The 9,239-nt window shown below is 53.6% G+C and overlaps 1 protein-coding gene across 2 annotated transcripts; it reads left to right on the top strand.

Annotated features, from left to right (window-relative positions):
• Positions 1 to 714: 714 nt before the first annotated feature.
• On the top strand, positions 715 to 6,929 carry LOC121274798 (secretory immunoglobulin A-binding protein EsiB-like). 2 transcript variants are annotated; one of them, XM_041182159.1, is made up of 5 exons: positions 715 to 983; positions 1,892 to 2,033; positions 2,718 to 2,763; positions 4,453 to 4,539; positions 6,528 to 6,929. In XM_041182159.1, the coding sequence occupies exons 2-5, from the start codon at positions 1,907 to 1,909 to the stop codon at positions 6,622 to 6,624; spliced, it is 357 nt and encodes a 118-aa protein (XP_041038093.1). In that variant the 5' UTR covers positions 715 to 983; positions 1,892 to 1,906; the 3' UTR covers positions 6,625 to 6,929. The 2 variants fall into 2 exon arrangements, with proteins under 2 accessions (XP_041038093.1, XP_041038092.1); XM_041182158.1 differs by having other exon boundaries at positions 715 to 1,073.
• Positions 6,930 to 9,239: the final 2,310 nt, after the last annotated feature.

The raw sequence follows: 9,239 nt of genomic DNA, 5'->3' as shown, positions 1-9,239 counted from the left end.
CCTACATCCCTCCCTATCTCTGTAACCACATCCTGCCCCCTACAACCCTCCCTATCTCTGTAACCTCCTCCAGCCCCTACAACCCTCCCTATCTCTGTAACCTCCTCCCGCCCCTACACCCCTCCCTATCTCTGTAACCTCCTCCAAACCCCTAGAATCCTCCCTATCTCTGTAACCTCCCACAATCCCCCGAGATCTCTGCGCTCCTCCAATTCTGGCCTCTTGACCATCTCCCGATTCTCATCGCTCCACCATTGGTGGCCGGGCCTTCAGCTGCCTGGGGGCCTAGTCTCTGGAATTCCCTCCCTCAACCCCTCCCCCAGTCTCGCAATCACTCCACCTCTCTCCCTCTCTCTCTGTCTCTCCATTTCACTCTCTCTTTCCTCCTCTCTTTCTCTTTCTCTCTCTCTCTCTTTCTGTCTCTCCCTGTCTCTCTCTCTTTCTCTATCCGTTTCTCTCTCTCTCTCTATCTGTCTCTCTCACTCTCCCTCCCTGTGTCTCTCTCTCTTTCTCTCTCCATCTCTCTCTCTCTCTTTCTCTTTCTGTCTCTCCCTCTCTCTCTTTCGGTGTCTCTCCTTCTATCTCTCTCTATCTCATTAACTTTCTCTTTGTCTCTCTCTGTCTCTCCCTCTCTCTCTTTCTGTGTGTGTCTCTCTCTCTATCTCTCACTCCCTCTCTGTCTCTCTCTCTCTGTTTCTCTGTGCCTCTATCTCTCTGTCTCTCTCTCTCTATCCATCTCTCTCTCTCTCTCTCTCTCCCTCTCTGTGTCTCTCTCCTCCTGATATTTGTAATGGTAATGTTGCTTTCCTGCCCTAATATCTCCAGAAGTGTCCCAGTGTGAAATCCTGTTTGAGAGTCACCGCTTGGAAATGAACTAGGGGAGGGGGGATGTGGGGGTGCTAAACGGTCTTAAAGGCCCTGTACTAAATCAGGCTGTCTTTGTTATAATCCTGAGCCGATAACTCTGTTAGACTGCCTGATGGGTAGGGGCTGGCCTATCGTTTATTCACAGCACATCCTGCTCCTCTGTCATCCTCCAGCGCTGCTTGTTTTACAGCATGTTCACAACTGAGGTCAGGTTTCTCCCTGAGGGATAGCAATAACACCGGCACAGAGCACAGAAAGAGGCCATTCATCCCACCCTGCGTCTGGTGGCTCTCAGTTGAGAATTCACTGATACAGCTACTCCCCACAACCTTCTCCCCCTTTGCCCATAACAATCCCATTCCCTCTCAAACTCCTCGATTGACCCACCTTCCCCCACACTCTCAGGCAGCGCATTCAAGACCCTAACCCCTCGATTGACCCTCCCTCCCCCACACTCTCAGACAGCACGTTCCAGATCCTAACCCCTCGATTGACCCTCCCTCCCCCACACTCTCAGACAGCGCGTTCCAGATCCTAACCCCTCGCTGCGTGAAAAAGTTTCTCCTCGTATCTCCGTCGCTCCTTTTACCCATCGCCTTCAATCCGTGTCCCTCTGCTTCTCCATCCTTCCCCCAATGGGAACAGTTTCTCCCAATCCACTCTGTCCCAGACCCCTCGTGATTTTGAACACCTCGATCAAATCTCCTCTCGACCTTCTCTTCAGCGGGGAGAACTGTCCCAACTTCTCCCATCGATCCACGTCACTGAAGTTCCTCATCCCTGGAACCGTTCCTGTGAATCTTTTCCGTACTCTCTCTAATTCCTTCACATCCTTCCTAAAGTGTGGAGCCCAGAACTGGACACAATACTCCAGCTGAGACTGAACTAGTGTCTTATACAAGTTCAACATACCCTCCTTGCTCGTGTACTCTATGCCCCTATTACTAAAGCCCAGGATACTGTCTGCTTCGTTAAATGCTCTCTCAACCTGTCTTGTCGTTTCAATGTTCCTCTCTCTTTGCAGCTTCTGACGGTTACCATGGCAATCAGTTTCCTGCTTTACCTGGCTCTCTACTACGAGGCATTTCATGTGCACCTCACACTTGCCTACGCACATCTGGGATACGCGACAGCACAGCACAGCATTGGACAAAGATACCTGCAAGGTGAGTGTCACGTATTGTCTCCTGAGGGGGAGAGAGAGGGGACTGAGAGACACCAGTCAGTGTACAGATATCTACCTGAGAGAGAGGGACTGAGAGACAACAGTCAGTGTACAGATATCTCCCTGAGAGAGAGAGGGGACTGAGAGACACCAGTCAGTGTACAGATATCTCCCTGAGAGAGAGAGAGTTACTGAGAGACACCAGTCAGTGTACAGATATCTCTCTGAGAGAGAGGGGACTGAGAGACACCAGTCAGTGTACAGATATCTCCCTGAGAGAGAGAGGGACTGAGAGACACCAGTCAGTGTAGAGATATCTCCCTGAGAGAGAGGGGACTGAGAGACACCAGTCAGTGTACAGATATCTCCCTGATAGAGAGGGACTGAGAAACACCAGTCAGTGTACGGATATCTTCCTGAGAGAGAGGGGACTGAGAGACACCAGTCAGTGTACAGATATCTCCCTGATGGAGAGGGACTGAGAGACACCAGTCAGTGCACAGATATCTCCCTGAGAGAGAGAGGGGGGACTGAGGGAGTCACCGTACCGCTGTCTTGCTGAAGGAGAACGATTATTGTGTTTGGCGGGTTAAGATGGGGAGTGGGTGGTGTTGGAGGGACCCTTAAAGGCCTCAAATGGATCCTGCTTGCAACTAACTCTGAATGGTCCTTTCTGCCCAACCAGGTAATGCTGTGACAAAGTGTGAAGACACAGCCATGAAATGGTTCAGGTAGGAATGATATTCCCAGGACATGTTTCATAAACTGCAGCATATCTGCTGGTGCACGGGGCAGTCAATGAACTGGTGGGGACTGTCCGAGGGTCAGTACTGAGGGAGAGCCGCACTGTCAGAGGGTCAGTGCTGAGGGAGAGGCACACTGTCGGAGGGTCAGTACTGAGGGATTCCGCACTGTCAGAGGGTCAGTACTGAGGGAGCGCCGCACTGTCGGAGGGTCAGTACTGAGGGAGAGCGGCACTGTCGGAGGGTCAGTAGTGAGGGAGCGCGGCACTGTCGGGGGGTCAGTACTGAGGGAGAGCCTCACTGTCGGAGGGTCAGTACTGAGGGAGAGCCTCACTGTCGGAGGGTCAGTACTGAGGGAGAGCCGCACTTTCGGAGGGTCAGTACTGAGGGAGAGCCTCACTGTCGGAGAGTCAGTACTGAGGGAGCGCCGCACTGTCGGAGGGTCAGAACTGAGGGAGCGCCGCACTGTCGGAGGGTCAGTGCTGAGGGAGAGATGCACTGTCAGAGGGTCAGTACTGAGGGAGAGCCGCACTGTCCGAGGGTCAGTACTGAGGGAGCGCCGCACTGTCAGATGTTCAATACTGAGGGAGAGCCGCACTGTCCGAGGGTCAGTACTGAGGGAGAGCCGCACTGTCAGAGGGTCAGTGCTGAGGGAGAGGCACACTGTCGGAGGGTCAGTACTGAGGGATTCCGCACTGTCGGAGGGTCTACTGAGGGAGCGTAGCACTGTCGGAGGGTCAGTACTGAGGGAGCGCCGCACTGTCGGAGGGTCAGTACTGAGGGAGAGCCTCACTGTCGGAGGGTCAGTGCTGAGGGAGAGCCACACTGTCGAATTGTCAGTGCTGAGGGAGAGATGCACTGTCGGAGGGTCAGTACTGAGGGAGTGCCGCACTGTCGGATGGTCAGTACTGAGGGATAGCCGCACTGTCGGAGGGTCAGTACTGAGGGAGCGCCGCACTGTCGAAGGGTCAGTACTGAGGGATAGCCGCACTGTCGGAGGGTCAGTGCTGAGGGAGAGCCGCACTGTCGGTGGGTCAGTACTGAGGGAGTGCTGCACTGTCGGTGTGTCAGTACTGAGGGAGCGCCGCACTGTCGGAGGGTCAGTACTGAGGGAGCGCCGCACTGTCGGAGGGTCATTATTGAGGGAGAGCCGCACTGTCGGCGGGTCAGTACTGAGGGAGCGCCGCACTGTCGGAGGGTCAGTACTGAGGGAGAGCCGCACTGTCGGAGGGTCAGTGCTGAGGGAGAGATGCACTGTCGGAGGGTCAGTACTGAGGGAGAGATGCACTGTCGGAGGGTCAGTGCTGAGGGAGAGATGCACTGTCGGAGGGTCAGTACTGAGGGAGCCCCGCACTGTCGGAGGGTCAGTACTGAGGGAGCCCCGCACTCTCAGAAATGCCTCCTTCAGGCCCGACATTGAGTGGCTGGCCCCCTGCAGCCTCCGGCGCCCTCACCACTTCTCACAGCGTCGGCCTCAACGATCGTGTTCCTTTTGCCCATAACTCCTGCTCGTGGCGCTGTTACCTCAGGGAGCGCCACCCAGACCCCTCCACTGTGGAGGGAGCGCTGCCCCCGAGCCCGACAACCCCTGCGCTAATGGAGCTTATTTCCCGACATTTCCCATGCGCCCGGTCGACTGCTTTGACTCGAGTGACATGACTGTGCCTCTGTCCGTAGGAAAGCTGCTGAGCGGGGTCATCCCCACTCGTCCTACAACCTTGCGGTCGGCAAGCTTAAGGAGATGGCCACCGATGTGGAGGATGGGTGAGTCTCATTGCATCTCCCGCTCGATCGTTACTTGCCCGCGATTGTCTGGCTCAGTGAGAGACCTCCACTGGGAGGGCGGGGCTGTTAGGGGGGTGGGCGGGAATCGGGATCGAGTTTGTCCCACCCTTTATCCATCCCGAGCTTGGGGCCTCTCTGCTCTCGTATGGCCGCTGGGCATCCCATCGCTCAGCGACAGCACACTGCATTTACGTAGCACCACTCCCATTGTTAAACATCCCAAGGCGTTCCGGTTGGGGGGGGGGGAGGGGTGGAGTTTATCGAAGAAAGTTTCGCTCCGAGCCCCGCGTGGCGACATTATGGAGAGGCAGCCATCCTGAGGCCAAAGAGGTTGGACTTAAGGAGCGTCTTAATGGAGGAGAGAGAGGGAGAGGGGGAAGGGTTTAGAGACCGAATTCCAGAGCTTAGGCCCTCCCCCAAGGCAGCTGAAGGCCTGGACACCAAGGTCGGAGCGATGGGAACCGGGGGATGCTCGAGAGACTGGAGTTGGAGGAGCGCAGAGATCTCGAAGGGTCATATGGGCTGGAGGAGGTTACAGAGATAGGGAGGGGTGTGGGGGCTGGAGGAGGTTACAGAGATAGGGAGGGTCGTAGGGCCTGGAGGAGGTTACAGAGATAGGGAGGGGTGTAGGGGAAGGAGGAGGTTACAGAGATAGGGTGGGATGTAGGTGCTGGAGGAGGTTACAGAGATAGGGAGGGTTGTAGGGGCTGGAGGAGGTTACAGAGATAGGGAGGGATGTAGGTGCTGGAGGAGGTTACAGAGATAGGGAGGGTTGTAGGGGCTGGAGGAGGTTACAGAGATAGGGAGGGTTGTAGGGGCTGGAGGAGGTTACAGAGATAGGGAGGGTTGTAGTGGCTGGAGGAGGTTACAGAGATAGGGAGGGGTGTAGGGGCTGGAGGAGGTTACAGAGATAGGGAGGGTCGTAGGGGCTGGTAGAGGTTACAGAAATAGGGAGGGCTGTAGGGGCTGGAGGAGGTTACAGAGATAGGGAGTGTTGTAGGGGCTGGGGGAGTTTACAGAGATAGGGAGGGGTGTAGGGGCTGGAGGACGTTACAGAGATAGGGAGGGTTGTAGGGGCTGGAGGAGGTTACAGAGATAGGGAGGGGTGTAGGGTCTGGAGGAGGTTACAGAGATAGGGAGGGATGTAGGGGCTGGAGGAGGTTACAGAGATAGGGAGGGATGTAGGGGCTGGAGGAAGTTACAGAGATAGGGAGGGATGTAGGGGCTGGAGGAAGTTACAGAGATAGGGAGGGCTGTAGGGGCTGGAGGAGGTTACAGAGATAGGGAGGGCTGTAGGGGCTGGAGGAGGTTACAGAGATAGGGAGGGATGTAGGGGCTGGAGGAAGTTACAGAGATAGGGAGAGTTGTAGGGGCTGGAGGAGGTTACAGAGATAGGGAGGGGTGTAGGGGCTGGAGGAGGTTACAGAGATAGGGAGGGGTATAGGGGCTGGAGGAGGTTACAGAGATAGGGATGGGTGTAGGGGCTGGAGGAGGTTACAGAGATAGGGAGGGGTGTAGGGGCTGGAGGAGGTTACAGAGATAAGGAGGGGTGTAGGGGCTGGAGGAGGTTACAGAGATAGGGAGGGGTGTAGGGGCTGGAGGAGGTTACAGAGATCGGGAGGGGGAGTGAGGGCCAAGGAGGGATTTGAGGGACCCAGTGTGGGTCAGCGAGCACAGGTGGTGATGGGTGAAGGGGACTCGGTGCGAGTTCAGACACGGGGCTGTGAAGGGGGCAGAGTTTGGGGTGAGCTGGAAGTTTGCGGAGGGTTTAGTGTGGGAGAGCGGCCGGAATAGTCGAGTCCGGAGGGAAGGAGGAGGCTTTCAGCAGCCGATGAGCTGAGAGTGGTTCGGAGCCGGGCGATGTTACGGTGGTGGAAATCGGGGGTCTTAGCGATGGGGCGGAACAGGAGGTCGGAAATCACGCTCGCGGAGTGACTAACCGGTGAAACCTTGCCCCCTCGTCTCAGGGAGTTGGAGGGGCTCCTCTCCAGGGCTGCCGAACACGGCTTAAAGGAGGCGCAAGACATCTTGGATCACCTTTACAAGAAGCCGGATGATTCCTAAGGACCGGATTTTCCCAGCGGAGCTGCCTGTCACACCCTGTCACCCATACATGCAGTGTCCGGATAAATCTTCCAGATGTATATGCACCGTCGATGGATCCCTTATCTCCTCCCTGTGCTTTCGCAAAATACTATAGTTGACTGGTCGTGAAAGGTTTTATAATAACTCTTGTTAACTCTATCGTATGACCTGGTTAATTAGACCCCTGAGAAGCCAATAACCTTTGAAGGGAAATTCAGACTGCCAGTTAACCGCCGGGGGAATAACCCATCCAGATTTCACGTTTTAAAACCCTTACTGTAACAAATGGCTACAAAGCACGGGTGACTAAACACTATTTACAAATTTCAGGCAATCACAACAATTTATACTTGCTGGAGTGAATGGTGCTGATCGGTTGGCAATTCAACGCTGACTGGCTTGGTCATTGCCAAGGGGGATGCTTAAGTTACCTTACTGATGAGAAGGTGAAAGGTCCTGACGCTTGCCGACAGTGGCAGCTGCCTCTGAGTTTACAACGAGTAGAATTTGAGTCTCCCAATGTCCCGGAAAGGTGTTGATGGTATCGGGGTCGTAAACAGCGGTTCTGTAAACTGTTCTCGATTTCGCCAGCCCCGGGGTGTGGGCCAAACAACCTCTCAGTGTCTATCCTGGCCTCAGGGGTGAGAATGCAAAGGGGTAGAAGTCCTGCTTCCGATCTCCAAAGCCCCGGGTAGACCTTACCCGGAGTTACCGGGAGCAGTTCCAGTCTCCACTGCTTAGGAAGGATGTACTGAGCGTGGAGGGAGTGCAGCGCTGGTTTACCAGAACAATACCTGCACTCCGAGGGTTAAATTAAGGGTGTGTTGCCTGAAATTTAGATGGTTAAGGAGGTGTTTGGATCCAGGTTTTTGAGATATTACGGGGAACTGATCGAGTGGAGAGGGAGAGAGAGAGAGAGAAAGACGGTCTCTGCTGGTTCGGGGGAGTCTAGGACTAGGGAGCAGCGTCCGAATTTAGAGCCAGAATTTCAGGAGTGAAATTGGGAAATGCTCCTACACAGGCTGAGTGGTAGAGGTTTGGAACTCCCCTCTGCAACCGGCCATCGATGCTGGATCGATTATTAATTTTAAATCTGTGAGGTTAATAGATTTTTACTGGCCCAAAGTCATTCGGGGAGGGGGGAGGTTGAGGGGAAGATGGTGTGAAGTTGGGTAGATGGAGTTAGGTCACAGGTCAGCCATGATCCCATTGAATGGCAGAACCTGCTCGAGAGGGGCTGAATGGGCTCCTCCTGTTCCTGTGCAACATGCTCGAGAGGGGCTGAATGGGCCTCCTCCTGTTCCTGTGTAACAGGCTCGAGAGGGGCTGAATGGGCCTCCTCCTGTTCCTGTGTAACAGGCTCGAGAGAGGCTGAATGGGCCTCCTCCTGTTCCTGTGTAACAGGCTGTAGTGGGATGAATGGCCTCCTCCTGTTCCTGTGTAACAAGCTGGAGAGGGGATGAATGGGCCTCCTCCTGTTCCTGTGTAACAGGCTGTAGTGGGATGAATGGCCTCCTCCTGTTCCTGTGTAACAGGCTGTAGTGGGATGAATGGCCTCCTCCTGTTCCTGTGTAACAGGCTGTAGTGGGATGAATGGCCTCCTCCTGTTCCTGTGTAACAAGCTGGAGAGGGGATGAATGGCCTCCTCCTGTTCCTGTGTAACAGGCTGGAGAGGGGCTGAATGGCCTCCTCCTGTTCCTGTGTAACAGGCTGGAGAGGGGCTGAATGGCCTCCTCCTGTTCCTGTGTAACAGGCTGGAGAGGGGCTGAATGGCCTCATACTGTTCCTGTGTAACAGAGCTGGAGTCGGGCTGAATGGCCTCCTCCTGTTCCTGTGTTGCTCTGTTTACCATCTGGTTGAGCCCCCCAAAAAATGCAAATGTGTTTTTCGAAACTCCAGAGAATATAGACTCAATTCACTCAGCCTCTCCTTGTAGGACACCCTCCTCACCCCAGGGATCAATCGAGTGAACCTTGGCTGTACCGCCTCCCATTGCAAGGATGTCCTCCTGTTGTGGTACAGCTGCTGGTAAACACTGAGCTGTTCAAATCCCAAAGGGAAGCTTGAAACAACAATCATAACTTGTTTTATAATTTGTATAAACCTTGAGATGCAGGCCCTGAATTCAGTAGTAATAAGACCACCAAGTCTTATAGGTTTTTAAAAAAAACAAGATGAAACATTTATTAATATGAGAAATGATTTTAAATACATACATAAATATACAGATTAATACTATGATAACTTCTAAATCCCCTGATCAGTCTAACTCCCAGTTACACTTTTATTAAGACAACAGTAAGACAGAGATTTTAAAAAACCCAGGTAAATGATACCCTGAACAAGTCAAATTCAAAGTGAGTTTCCTTAACTTCAGTCCCTGGCGACAGCAGCTTGAGCCATGGGTGCTGAATGCTTTCTCACACTTGTAAGATCTTAAAAATGCCCTTCCTCCTTCTTCATACATATTTTCCCCTTTGAATGCAAATACCCATTGTTCCACTATGTATTTGCTCTTTATCTCCCTGATAATAAAAACCTCTCATAGCACTAAGTTTTACCAGTAATCATTGGGAAAAATAAACACACCATTT

The sequence above is a fragment of the Carcharodon carcharias genome (assembly GCF_017639515.1).
Source record: "Carcharodon carcharias isolate sCarCar2 chromosome 38 unlocalized genomic scaffold, sCarCar2.pri SUPER_38_unloc_2, whole genome shotgun sequence".
Classification (NCBI taxonomy): domain Eukaryota; kingdom Metazoa; phylum Chordata; class Chondrichthyes; order Lamniformes; family Lamnidae; genus Carcharodon; species Carcharodon carcharias.
The sequence above is the reverse complement of the archived record's forward strand: the minus strand, read 5'-3'. Positions and strand labels throughout refer to the sequence as shown.